This window comes from Notolepis coatsorum, assembly GCF_963971535.1.
Source record: "Notolepis coatsorum genome assembly, chromosome: 9".
Classification (NCBI taxonomy): domain Eukaryota; kingdom Metazoa; phylum Chordata; class Actinopteri; order Aulopiformes; family Paralepididae; genus Notolepis; species Notolepis coatsorum.
In genome coordinates, this window is record NC_140173.1 from 152605907 (window position 1) to 152620911 (window position 15005).

The 15005-nt window shown below is 47.6% G+C and overlaps 1 protein-coding gene across 1 annotated transcript in view; it reads left to right on the forward strand.

The window, feature by feature from the left end:
* The window catches only part of LOC311234835 (sideroflexin-1-like), a 60075-nt gene that overhangs the window by 25469 nt on the left and 19601 nt on the right, over positions 1-15005 (forward strand). Inside the window, exons 3-5 of the mRNA XM_084322078.1 lie at positions 6220-6318; positions 10237-10312; positions 14349-14434. Of these exons, the coding sequence (XP_084178204.1) occupies positions 6220-6318; positions 10237-10312; positions 14349-14434 (261 nt within the window). The remainder of the gene's footprint in view (positions 1-6219; positions 6319-10236; positions 10313-14348; positions 14435-15005) is intronic.

Sequence of the window (15005 nt, forward strand, 5' to 3'; positions counted from 1 at the left end):
TCTCCCTCTCTCCCTCTCTCTCCTCTCTATCTCTCTCAATTCAATTCAAATGGGCTTTTTTTTCTAACATACGTTTACATTGTCAAAGCCAAACAAAACAAAACAATCAAACAGATAAATCAGTAGAAATCAGTAGAAATCAGTACAGTACAGAAGGAATTTCTTGTACAGTCTTTATGGTGGTTGTATTCCGTTGGATGTCCTTTTCTTGTCACAGCAGCTCACAAATCTTGCTGCTGTGTTTGCACATTCTTGTATTTCTCCCAGTGGGTTATGGGAGTTTTGAGTTATTTGTAGATCTCAACGAAAATTATCTTAAGAGCAGCATAAACGGAAGAAAACATTTCCTCATTCGTAAAAACAATGATAATAATAATAATGAAATCATAATAATGATGGTAAAAGTCAGTCGGCCGGCGAGAGAGGCCACAGGGAGACGAGGAGGAGTAAGAGAAAGAAACGCTCAGCGGTCCCGGAGACGAGCACCATCTCTAACAGTGTTAACATTTCAGATGTTAACAATTGAGTGACTCGCACCATAATGTCCTTTCTAAAGGGTTATCGTTTGTTCTCTTTCACTACCAAGGTAGAACTCTTTACGTTTTTTAGAAATATTAAATTAAAAGCCTTTTACGCTAGAGGTTTTGATAAGAGAACTCAATATGTTTCTAATGAAAATGTGCCCACAGTAACAGTTCCCACAATTGATGATGATGATGTAATGTCTGAAGCAGAACTCGATACCCATTCTAGACCTAAAAGAAAAGTATTCAAACCACGTAGCTTGTTTACCCCTCATCTCAATCCTCCTTCGGTGGAGACCTTTTGCAGACTAGTACAAAATGATGTCCTCAATTTATGTGAGACCAGTCACAAAACCCAGCTTTACCCTAATTTACTTGAATCAGAGTCTGGAGCGCGCTTAAGGAACTCATGAAGAATGAGGATTTAATTTTTAGAAAAGCAGACAAAGGTTCGGGAATCGTTCTCCAAAATAAGAGTGCGTATGTTTCTGAGATCAATAGACAATTGAACGACATTGAGGTATTTATACCCTTTTTAATTCAGACCCAGTGTTTAGATTTTCCACTGAAATCAAAACAGTCCTCAAAAGCCTTAGATTGGCGGACGTAATCTCAGAAAATGAATTTAAGTTTATGTTTGTAGAGTTCCCTATTACTCCTATTATTTACACCTTACCTAAGATCCATAAGGATCTCCAGAATCCTCCGGGTCGACCGATAGTCTCTGGCATTGGTTCTGCCACAGAAAAAATTTCCCAATTTATTGACGCGCATATCAGAGATTTGGCCTCTTCTCAACCGGGTTATTTAAAAGACACTACTACCTTTTTGAGCGGGTTAACGGCCTGCAACATTTGTCCTTCAGACTTATTAGTCACCATGGATGTGGTCAGTCTATACCCCAGCATTCCACACGCTGACGCGTTAGAAGCACTCAGTTTTTATTTAAACTCAAGGGAGGAACCACACCCCTCCACAGAAGCGCTAGTTAGCCTAGCCGATCTAGTTCTAACAAAGAATTATTTCAGATTCCAAGATAATTATTTCTTGCAAAGGTCTCAGCATGGGCTCGCCCGCCGCTGTGAACCTAGCTAACCTGTATATGTCCAAGTTCGAAAAGGACCAAATTTTTTATAATAACCCGTTTGAAAAAGATGTCAAATCCTATATGCGCTACATTGATGACTTGTTCTTTATTTGGTCTGGTTCATCGATAGATCTTCAGGCCTTCCTTGAGTTCCTTAACACTCGCAGAGAAACGATAAAGTTTACTCTTAATTTTGATATGTACACTCTATCCTTTCTTGATGTTCTAATCAACAAAGCCCCAGATGGTATCTCATTTCACACAGAGGTCTTCAGAAAGGAGACAGACCGCAACTCGTTCCTACATTATTCTAGCTATGAATCTTGTTTACATCAGGGTTTATATCACGCTCCTGCATTAAAGAATAGTCTCCCCTTCAGCCAAATCATACGTTATAGGAGAATTTGTAACACGGACGACAGATTTATTGCCCAAGCAGAAGTCCTCCGTGGCAGTTTCCACGACAGAGGCTATAGTGATGCATTGACACTTAAAGCCCTGAACAAAACAAAACCGATCGACAGAACCTCGTTGTTTTCCCACAAAAAGAAAAATGAAAACTCGGACAAAGTATCGTTTGTTTCTACTTATAGTCCCATCACGAGAGACATACGTAGCATTGTCAATAAATATTGGCACATTCTTCAGTCCGATCCCCTTACTGGGGCAGCGTTTCAGCACTCGCCTAATTATTTTTACAAGCGACAAGCGAACCTTTCTAATCTTCTAGTCAAAACTGATCTTCCCATAAGGAAACCCACACATTTTATGTCCAACATCCCTGATGGTAATTTCCCCTGTCAGGCCTGTGTACAACGCCACGGCATGATTAAAGATAGATTCTATACACACCCAAAAACGGGCAAGCGCATACCTGTTAAAGGGCGTATTACTTGTAATTCCTCAAATCTGGTGTATCTGCTGAAATGTCCATGCAATTTTTCTTATGTGGGTAAAACAACTAGAGCCTTTAAATCGAGAATCAGTGAACATAAATGTTCAGTGAGAAATTCAGATGTCAAGTCATCTGTAGCTCTACGTTTTTCTAAATGCAAACATGCCGTCAACGATCTGAAATACATGGGACTCGAGTTAGTCCACAGGCCCTCTAGAGGGGGTGACAGGCATAAGCTGCTATTGCAACGCGAATGTTATTATATCCATTTGTTCAATTGCATTGAACCAAGGGGAATGAATGAAGAGAGAACGTGTTAACCTGTTTCCTATAAGTGACTTTTACCATCATTATGATTTCATTATTATTATTATTATTATTATTATTATTATTATTATTATTATTATTATTATTATTATTATTATTATTATTATTATTATTATTATTGTTTTTACGAATGAGGAAATGTTTTCTTCCGTTTATGCTGCTCTTAAGAGAATTTTCGTTTTGCAAATATTGCAATGGGCTCATTTATTTAGCCCCATTAGCTATGGGTAAGATGTATTTTGTTTCTGGTCATTTTTGTATTTAGGAATTGACTTCATATTATAATGTCCTTCCTAGGGTCAAAGTTGACCAGTAATCCCAGGCACACCTGTGTTTGATGTCACTTCCTGCCCACCTTGTATATAACCACCATATTTCCTATCTGTTACTGCTGCTGCCATCAACACTGAAGAAGGAACACTTGTTCTGAAACATGTCTGTTGTATCCGGCTGCGATTAAAATTTTCGAAACCTGAGAGTGCTGGTCCAGCTTCCTGCTTTTTTCTACATATATCTTCGGGATTGCAGCACCCAGTGTCAACTATTGTGAGCGCGGTCTAACTTGACTTAGCTTTGAGTTATTTGCCATAATGTTTTCAAAGTCTCTGTGGGTGTTTGCATTTTGTGGGAAGTATATGTCTCTGATGTCTTGGTATAGTGGGCAGGTTGAAGTATATGTCTCTGATGTCTTGGTATAGTGGGCAGGTTGAAGTATATGTCTCTGATGTCTTGGTATAGTGGGCAGGTTGAAGTATATGTCTCTGATGTCTTGGTATAGGGGGCAGGTTGAAGTATATGTCTCTGATGTCTTGGTATAGTGGGCAGGTTGAAGTATATGTCTCTGATGTCTTGGTATAGTGGGCAGGTTGAATTATATGTCTCTGATGTCTTGGTATAGTGGGCAGGTTGAAGTATATGTCTCTGATGTCTTGGTATAGTGGGCAGGTTGAAGTATATGTCTCTGATGTCTTGGTATAGTGGGCAGGTTGAAGTATATGTCTCTGATGTCTTGGTATAGTGGGCAGGTTGAAGTATATGTCTCTGATGTCTTGGTATAGTGGGCAGGTTGAAGTATATGTCTCTGATGTCTTGGTATAGTGGGCAGGTTGAAGTATATGTCTCTGATGTCTTGGTATAGTGGGCAGGTTGAAGTATATGTCTTTGATGTCTTGGTATAGTGGGCAGGTTGAAGTTTATGTCTGATGTCTTGGTATAGTGGGCAGGTTGAAGTATATGTCTCTGATGTCTTGGTATAGTGGGCAGGTTGAAGTATATGTCTCTGATGTCTTGGTATAGTGGGCAGGTTGAAGTATATGTCTCTGATGTCTTGGTATAGTGGGCAGGTTGAAGTATATGTCTCTGATGTCTTGGTATAGTGGGCAGGTTGAAGTATATGTCTCTGATGTCTTGGTATAGTGGGCAGGTTGAAGTATATGTCTCTGATGTCTTGGTACAGTGGGCAGGTTGAAGTATATGTCTCTGATGTCTTGGTATAGTGGGCAGGTTGAAGTATATGTCTCTGATGTCTTGGTATAGTGGGCAGGTTGAAGTATATGTCTCTGATGTCTTGGTATAGTGGGCAGGTTGAAGTATATGTCTCTGATGTCTTGGTATAGTGGGCAGGTTGAAGTATATGTCTCTGATGTCTTGGTATAGTGGGCAGGTTGAAGTATATGTCTCTGATGTCTTGGTATAGTGGGCAGGTTGAAGTATATGTCTCTGATGTCTTGGTATAGTGGGCAGGTTGAAGTATATGTCTCTGATGTCTTGGTATAGTGGGCAGGTTGAAGTATATGTCTCTGATGTCTTGGTATAGTGGGCAGGTTGAAGTATATGTCTCTGATGTCTTGGTATAGTGGGCAGGTTGAAGTATATGTCTCTGATGTCTTGGTACAGTGGGCAGGTTGAAGTATATGTCTCTGATGTCTTGGTATAGTGGGCAGGTTGAAGTATATGTCTCTGATGTCTTGGTATAGTGGGCAGGTTGAAGTATATGTCTCTGATGTCTTGGTATAGTGGGCAGGTTGAAGTATATGTCTCTGATGTCTTGGTATAGTGGGCAGGTTGAAGTATATGTCTCTGATGTCTTGGTATAGTGGGCAGGTTGAAGTATATGTCTCTGATGTCTTGGTATAGTGGGCAGGTTGAAGTATATGTCTCTGATGTCTTGGTATAGTGGGCAGGTTGAAGTATATGTCTCTGATGTCTTGGTATAGTGGGCAGGTTGAAGTATATGTCTCTGATGTCTTGGTATAGTGGGCAGGTTGAAGTATATGTCTCTGATGTCTTGGTATAGTGGGCAGGTTGAAGTATATGTCTCTGATGTCTTGGTATAGTGGGCAGGTTGTTAAGAAGTGGAGCTCTGTACCTGCTTGGGTCAGGATGGAGGAGGAAATGATATATCCCTCATCTCTGGAATCCTTCCTGACACAATCAGACAGACCTATACCTTTTAAAAACCCTTTAATGGCATTTATCAGGGAAACTTGGAATCAATCGCACAGAATGACTGGTGATAGCCCATATTTAACTACAAGAGCCTCTATATGGTATAATAAAAAACTAAAGATTGGTAAGAAATCAGTCATATGGGACGATTGGATTAAAAGGGGGATACATGTACTAGGTGATATAGCCGGGGAAGATGGGGTTTTGCCTTTTGAGGATATTAAAGAGGATTTTGATATAGATAATAAAAACTTTTATAAATTCCTACAGATTAGACATTGTATATCGTCATCAATAGGAGGGCCAAAGTGTGGCCCGATTACTGCAATTCAAGAAATATTCTATAAAGGATGGCGTAGGAAAGGCGGTGCGTCAAGATTTTATGATGTTATAAGAGAATACAATGCACCCAAATTGGCGGGTCTGAGGTTGAGCTGGGAGAACGATGTACGTGAGGATATTACTGAGGAAATGTGGGAGAAGCTGGTGTCCAAATGGAGTAAATTCTCTCGGGAGGCGCAATCACAACTTATTTTTTACAAAGTGTTGAACAGAAGCTATTGGACGCCTAGTAAACTGGCCAGACTGAAATTAAGGGACAGTGACATCTGCTGGAGATGTGAGAAGGAGACAGGCACTTTACTACATATGCTGTACGAATGTGAGAAGGTCCGAAAAATGTGGGATCAAATTGTAATATTCCTAAGTAAGGTTCTGAATGTGAAGATAAATAACTCCCCATTGGCATGTGTTTTGGGTGTGGTGCCGAAAGGGATTAAACTGCCTAAATACCAGGGAATGTGGTATAGAATGGCCATGATATCAGGATGTAGAATTGCATTACGACATTGGAAATCACCCGTGGATATTGTTTAAAAATGTTTTTGTTTTCTTATAATTTGGTTCTCTCTCTACCCCCCCCCCCCCCCCCCCTCTAGGACGACCCCGGCGGTGGTGTTCTGGCAGTGGGTGAACCAGTCCTTCAACGCCGTGGTGAACTACACCAACCGCAGTGGAGACGCCCCCATCCCCCTGAAGTAGGGACGACCTCTGACCCCACCCTCTCCCCCACCCTGTCCCCCTGAAGTGGGGACGACCTCTGACCCCACCCTCTCCCCCACCCTGTCCCCCCGAAGTAGGGACGACCTCTGACCCCACCCTCTCCCCCACCCTCTCCCCCTGAAGTAGGACCCCTCTCCCCCACCCCACCCTCTCACCCCACCCTCTCCCCCACCCTCTCCCCCTGAAGTAGGACCTCTCTCCCCCACCCTCTCCCCCTGAAGTAGGACCTCTCTCCCCCACCCTCTCCCCCTGAAGTAGGACCTCTCTCCCCCACCCTCTCCCCCTGAAGTAGGACCTCTCTCCCCCACCCTCTCCCCCACCCTCTCCCCCACCCTCTCCCCCTGAAGTAGGACCTCTCTCCCCCACCCTCTCCCCCACCCTCTCCCCCACCCTCTCCCCCTGAAGTAGGACCTCTCTCCCCCACCCTCTCCCCCACCCTCTCCCCCTGAAGTAGGACCTCTCTCCCCCACCCTCTCCCCCACCCTCTCCCCCACCCTCTCCCCCTGAAGTAGGACCTCTCTCCCCCACCCTCTCCCCCACCCTCTCCCCCACCCTCTCCCCCTGAAGTAGGACCTCTCTCCCCCACCCTCTCCCCCACCCTCTCCCCCTGAAGTAGGACCTCTCTCCCCCACCCTCTCCCCCTGAAGTAGGACCCCTCTCCCCCACCCTCTCCCCCTGAAGTAGGACCTCTCTCCCCCACCCTCTCCCCCACCCTCTCCCCCTGAAGTAGGACCTCTCTCCCCCACCCTCTCCCCCACCCTCTCCCCCTGAAGTAGGACCTCTCTCCCCCACCCTCTCCCCCTGAAGTAGGACCTCTCTCCCCCACCCTCTCCCCCACCCTCTCCCCCACCCTGTCCCTCTCCCCCTGAAGTAGGACCTCTCTCCCCCACCCTCTCCCCCACCCTCTCCCCCTGAAGTAGGACCTCTCTCCCCCACCCTCTCCCCCTGAAGTAGGACCTCTCTCCCCCACCCTCTCCCCCACCCTCTCCCCCTGAAGTAGGACCTCTCTCCCCCACCCTCTCCCCCACCCTCTCCCCCTGAAGTAGGACCTCTCTCCCCCACCCTCTCCCCCACCCTCTCCCCCACCCTCTCCCCCTGAAGTAGGACCTCTCTCCCCCACCCTCTCCCCCACCCTCTCCCCCTGAAGTAGGACCTCTCTCCCCCACCCTCTCCCCCTGAAGTAGGACCTCTCTCCCCCACCCTCTCCCCCACCCTCTCCCCCTGAAGTAGGACCTCTCTCCCCCACCCTCTCCCCCACCCTCTCCCCCTGAAGTAGGACCTCTCTCCCCCACCCTCTCCCCCACCCTCTCCCCCTGAAGTAGGACCTCTCTCCCCCACCCTCTCCCCCACCCTCTCCCCCACCCTCTCCCCCTGAAGTAGGACCTCTCTCCCCCACCCTCTCCCCCACCCTCTCCCCCTGAAGTAGGACCTCTCTCCCCCACCCTCTCCCCCTGAAGTAGGACCTCTCTCCCCCACCCTCTCCCCCACCCTCTCCCCCTGAAGTAGGACCTCTCTCCCCCACCCTCTCCCCCTGAAGTAGGACCTCTCTCCCCCACCCTCTCCCCCTGAAGTAGGACCTCTCTCCCCCACCCTCTCCCCCACCCTCTCCCCCTGAAGTAGGACCTCTCTCCCCCACCCTCTCCCCCTGAAGTAGGACCTCTCTCCCCCACCCCCTCTCTCCCCCACCCTCTCCCCCTGAAGTAGGACCTCTCTCCCCCACCCTCTCCCCCTGAAGTAGGACCTCTCTCCCCCACCCTCTCCCCCACCCTCTCCCCCTGAAGTAGGACCTCTCTCCCCCACCCTCTCCCCCTGAAGTAGGACCTCTCTCCCCCACCCTCATGATCGTGGGGCACGCATGCCAGCGGGGGGGGGGCCTAACCTCATCATGCATTTTTTTGCACGACCATTAGTCTATCCGTCGCTCAGACAACACAACTATGTATTATGGCTTTTGCATATTCATGGTTTGTAATTATTAAACACATCCTCCATTTGCATTGCACATGACCTGGTAGAAGGTCATCGTAGGATGCGATTACCCATTATTAACTATGTGTGATCACATGTTATCACCACGTAACATCGGTATGTTCTTCTGAGACTGACGCCTACCCCCCCCCCCCCCACCCCCCCCCCCCCCTCCAAATATAACTTTATATGAAGATGGGGAAATGCGTGTACTCACGTATAGGGATGGGTACCGAATTCGGTACTTTTGAGGTACCGAACCGAAACACGTCGGTACTACCGAGTATCGAATCAAGTGAGATACCAAAACAATCTTTTTTTTTTTTTTCTTTTTTTTTTACTCTTTTTTTCTTTCATGTCAACGTTCACACGCACAATATATGCTTACCTAGGATTTGACTTGATTCAACAACAAAGCAGTCGGAGCAATGACAAGCCGAAAACTGTCGAAATTGTAGTTATTTGAAGTTTGGATATTTTTTTTCGCGACTGAGGTAGGTAAAAAAAAAATCTTGAGACTAAAGTACCGAAAAAAAGGTACCGTTGGGTACCGGTATCGATTCACAGGTACCGGTATCGGTTCAAATGTGAAAGGTACCCATCCCTACTCACGTACCAATGTCCTCTCTGTGTGTTCAGTCGAAAGCTAGCCTAGCTTAGCACGAATAAATGGAAGTGGATACGGATCACTGCTAGCCTAGCTTAGAACTTCAGGAGAAGTGTTTTTGGCCAGTGGTAAAACTGTAAATAATAGGGCGCCCCCCAGTGGCGAACCACATAGCGCGCTCAGCCGCGACACGGCCGACCCGGGTTCGACTCCCGAACCCGTCGTTATTTGCCGAATGTCTTCCCCCCACTCTGTCTCCCGTTCCTCCTCTGTCTCTCTCTACTGGACTGCCCAGTAGAAATAAAGCGATAAAACGCCAAAAAATAAATCTTAAAAAAAATAAATAATTGTAAATAATAAATGGTAAATGGTGCATTTATATTTCTCTTTTTATCCAAAGCGCTTTAGAATTTTGTTCCTCACATTCGACCCGTGCGGCCAGATAGCTTTCTACTGAACGCACACAGAGAGGAGGAGACTGGTCTCTATCTCCTCGTCTCTCTCTCTGGAGAAGACGGTATTAAGCACATTTCCCAAAATGTTGGAGTTTTCCTTTTAAGGCTCATACCGTCCCAAACCGTCCAAATGTGCTGGTATATATGTGGGTGCCCCCCCCCAGCGTGTTGTTGTTGACTGCTGGTATATATGTGGGTGCCCCCCCCCAGCGTGTTGTTGTTGACTGCTGGTATATATGTGGGTGCCCCCCCCCCCCCCCCCCCCAGCGTGTTGTTGTTGACTGCTGGTATATATGTGGGTGCCCCCCCCCCCCCCCCCCCCCCAGCGTGTTGTTGTTGACTGCTGGTATATATGTGGGTGCCCCCCCCCCCCCCAGCGTGTTGTTGTTGACTGCTGGTATATATGTGGGTGCCCCCCCCCCCCCCCCCCCCCCCCAGCGTGTTGTTGTTGACTGCTGGTATATATGTGGGTGCCCCCCCCCCCCCCCCCCCAGCGTGTTGTTGTTGACTGCTGGTATATATGTGGGTGCCCCCCCCCCCCCCCCCAGCGTGTTGTTGTTGTTGACTCCGTCTCTCTGTCCTCCTCCTCCTCCTCCTCCTCTCAGTCAGCTGCCCCCCCCCCCCCCCCCCCCCAGCGTGTTGTTGTTGTTAACTCCTCTGTCCTCCTCCTCCTCCTCCTCCTCTCAGTCAGCTGGCGGCCCCCCCCCCCCCCCCCCCAGCGTGTTGTTGTTGTTAACTCCTCCTCCTCCTCCTCCTCCTCCTCCTCCTCTCAGTCAGCTGGTGGCCCCCCCCCCCCCCCCCCCCCAGTGTGTTGTTGTTGTTAACTCCGCCTCCTCCTCCTCCTCCTCCTCCTCCTCTCTCAGTCAGCTGGCGGCCGCCTACGTCAGCGCCACCACCGGAGCGGTGGTCACGGCCCTGGGACTCAAGGCCCTCGCTGCGGTAAGACGGTCCTGACGCACAAGGTCAAAGGTCAAGTGTAGGGATGCACCGAATGGGAAATTCTTGGCCGAAACCGATACCGAAAATAGAAAACAGTTGGCCGAAAACCGAAAGCCGAAAGGCCGAAAATGATTCATAGAATAGATTTTTTTTTACCAATGTTGTGGAACATTATGATTATGGAAAAATATAAGATTATGGCTAAACTTAACTTAAATAATAAATAATCACTATTATGGGTCCATAAAACATTTATTCAGCACTTCTGAATGCATACAGTACATTAATTCCATCTTTTCTCTGGCTGCCGCAGCAGACATCTGTGCTCTACTGAGCGCACCTTTCTAGTCCCCAGCTGAATGTGCTCGCTTGACTCGGCACAGTAGACGCGCGACAGACAGACAGCGTCAATGTGAGAAACACAATCCCCCCCCCTCTCGCTCTGAATAATATGCATATTAGATCACTCAGTGATTAACCGCGGCATATAGTAAATAAGGATATAAAGCATGTTAAAGACGCATTTATTGGACGCGTTGCGCGCAGAGTTTACATAGAAACAGCGCGACTCCCGACAGCGCGACATCATCACAACAACACGCGTTAGGTTACAGGTTGTTTCTGTTTCGGTGACATATTTTCGGTGAAAAAACTCTTTCGGCCGAAAGGCCATTTTTCGGTGCCGAAATTTCTGTGCATCCTTAGTCAAGTGTATTAGTTTGTGTCCCAAACGCCTAAATATTAAAGGCAACCAACTTGTGTCTAACCACGGCCAACTTGCGTCTAGCCACGCCCCCGCGGCGACGCGGCAGCAGCAGAGCGGAGCGGCAGCATTATATGCCAGTAACCGCCCCTTATTCAGTATCCAGAACTAGCTCAATTGGCAAGGCTGCATGGCTGTGGATCCTACGGCTCGTTGCTGGCGAGTTCGATTCCCTTCAATTTTTTTTTTTTTTTTTTTTTTTTTTTAACGTGCATTCGCATTCTTTCGCCGTTAAGTTTAGGCATAACTTTAAGCATTGTTTCGGAGTTGGTTAAGGTTAGGCATTGTTTCGGAGTTGCTTAAGGTTAGAAGGGTTAAGTTTAGGCGCTGTTAAGGAGCTGGTTAAGGTTAGAGTTTGACTTAGAGAATGGCAATATTTTTTAACGTGCATTCATTTCGCCGGTTAAGGTTAGGCATTGTTTCGGAGTTGGTTAAGGTTAGGCATTGTTTCGGAGTTGGTTAAGGTTAGGCATTGTTTCGGAGTTGGTTAAGGTTAGGCATTGTTTCGGAGTTGCTTAAGGTTAGAAGGGTTAAGTTTAGGCGCTGTTAAGGAGCTGGTTAAGGTTAGAGTTTGACTTAGAGAATGGCAATAGACAGCCTATTTCCGCACTGCCGCTCTCTCGCGCTGCCGTGGTCACATGGGCGTATTGGCCAATCAGAGAAACGCTAAACACAAGTTGGTTGCCTAAAATATTCACGCGTCCCAAACTGGGCAATTCATGTTTACAGCAGATAAATAGGAGCTCCAAAAAAAACACAGCAAACATACATGACAAGAAGAACACAGAGACAGACATGTACAAATACAGGATCAGATCATAACCGTCAAACAAGCAACTACAACCCATCCCCCCACCCACCTCAAATAAACACTCTGTATCAGTGATGGCTGTCAGACCCATGTTACTGACCAGACACTCTGTATCAGTGATGGCTGTCAGACCCATGTTACTGACCAGACACTCTGTATCAGTGATGGCTGTCAGACCCATGTTACTGACCAGACACTCTGTATCAGTGATGGCTGTCAGACCCATGTTACTGACCAGACACTCTGCATCAGTGATGGCTGTCAGACCCATGTTACTGACCAGACACTCTGTATCAGTGATGGCTGTCAGACCCATGTTACTGACCAGACACTCTGTATCAGTGATGGCTGTCAGACCCATGTTACTGACCAGACACTCTGTATCAGTGATGGCTGTCAGACCCATGTTACTGACCAGACACTCTGTATCAGTGATGGCTGTCAGACCCATGTTACTGACCAGACACTCTGTATCAGTGATGGCTGTCAGACCCATGTTACTGACCAGACACTCTGTATCAGTGATGGCTGTCAGACCCATGTTACTGACCAGACACTCTGTATCAGTGATGGCTGTCAGACCCATGTTACTGACCAGACACTCTGTATCAGTGATGGCTGTCAGACCCATGTTACTGACCAGACACTCTGTATCAGTGATGGCTGTCAGACCCATGTTACTGACCAGACACTCTGTATCAGTGATGGCTGTCAGACCCATGTTACTGACCAGACACTCTGTATCAGTGATGGCTGTCAGACCCATGTTACTGACCAGACACTCTGCATCAGTGATGGCTGTCAGACCCATGTTACTGACCAGACACTCTGTATCAGTGATGGCTGTCAGACCCATGTTACTGACCAGACACTCTGTATCAGTGATGACTGTCAGACCCATGTTACTGACCAGACACTCTGTATCAGTGATGGCTGTCAGACCCATGTTACTGACCAGACACTCTATATCAGTGATGGCTGTCAGACCCATGTTACTGACCAGACACTCTGTATCAGTGATGGCTGTCAGACCCATGTTACTGACCAGACACTCTGTATCAGTGATGGCTGTCAGACCCATGTTACTGACCAGACACTCTGTATCAGTGATGGCTGTCAGACCCATGTTACTGACCAGACACTCTGTATCAGTGATGGCTGTCAGACCCATGTTACTGACCAGACACTCTGTATCAGTGATGGCTGTCAGACCCATGTTACTGACCAGACACTCTGTATCAGTGATGGCTGTCAGACCCATGTTACTGACCAGACACTCTGTATCAGTGATGACTGTCAGACCCATGTTACTGACCAGACACTCTGTATCAGTGATGGCTGTCAGACCCATGTTACTGACCAGACACTCTATATCAGTGATGGCTGTCAGACCCATGTTACTGACCAGACACTCTGTATCAGTGATGGCTGTCAGACCCATGTTACTGACCAGACACTCTATATCAGTGATGGCTGTCAGACCCATGTTACTGACCAGACACTCTGTATCAGTGATGGCTGTCAGACCCATGTTACTGACCAGACACTCTGTATCAGTGATGGCTGTCAGACCCATGTTACTGACCAGACACTCTATATCAGTGATGGCTGTCAGACCCATGTTACTGACCAGACACTCTGTATCAGTGATGGCTGTCAGACCCATGTTACTGACCAGACACTCTGTATCAGTGATGGCTGTCAGACCCATGTTACTGACCAGACACTCTGTATCAGTGATGGCTGTCAGACCCATGTTACTGACCAGACACTCTGTATCAGTGATGACTGTCAGACCCATGTTACTGACCAGACACTCTGTATCAGTGATGGCTGTCAGACCCATGTTACTGACCAGACACTCTGTATCAGTGATGGCTGTCAGACCCATGTTACTGACCAGACACTCTGTATCAGTGATGGCTGTCAGACCCATGTTACTGACCAGACACTCTGTATCAGTGATGGCTGTCAGACCCATGTTACTGACCAGACACTCTGTATCAGTGATGGCTGTCGGAATGTAGAGCTACTTAACACATATTTTATATTATAAATATTTTCACGTTCATGGGTTCGCATGCCGTCTAGATACTTTCAGATTCAGATCCAGATTATTTTATTGTCACAGCGTTTTCAAATGTACACAATACACACAAAAAAATACACAACGTATATTCTATCTATACAAACTATAACTATAAACTATAACTATAAATATAAACTAAATAAGCTATGAATAAACTAAAACTATAGACTAAACATAATACACAACTTATATTCTATCTATACAAATGTATACAATACAAAGTACACATTAGCAGCAGTGTGTACAGCGATCACTGTATATCCAAGCCATGGTATTCTATTGTTTATATATATATATATATATATATTTGTATACATACAGTACGATATGTTATATATGTTTGGTTGTATTTACATCTGTTTTGTCTCCGCAGCGTCTTCCACCAATCGTGAGTCGCTTCGTCCCGTTCGCAGCCGTCGCCGCGGCCAACTGCATCAACATCCCCTTCATGAGACAGAGGTGAGACACGCCCCCTTCCCCCAGAGAGACCACGCCCCCTGCATGAGACAGAGGTGAGACCCCACCCCTTCATGAGACAGGTGAGACCTTCCCCCAGAGACCATGCCCCCTTCCCCCAGAGACCCCACCCCTTCATGAGACAGGTGAGACCTTCCCCCAGAGACCACGCCCCCTCCCCAGAGACCACGCCCCCTTCATGAGACAGGTGAGACCTTCCCCCAGAGACCATGCCCCATTCCCCCAGAGACCACGCCCCCTTCATGAGACAGAGGTGAGACCCTGCCCCCTTCTCCCAGAGACCACGCCCCCTTCCCCCAGAGACCCCACCCCTTCATGAGACAGAGGTGAGACCCTGCCCCCTTCCCCCGGAGACCACACCCCTTCATGAGACAGATGTGATACCACGCCCCCTTCCCCCGGATACCACGCCCCCTTCCCCCGGATACCCTTCCCCCAGAGATCACACCCCCTTCCCCCGGAGACCCCGCCCCTTTCCTTAGAGACCCCTTCCCCGGAGACCCGCCCCCTTCCTTAGAGACCCCACCCCCTTCCCTGGAGACCCGCCCCCTTT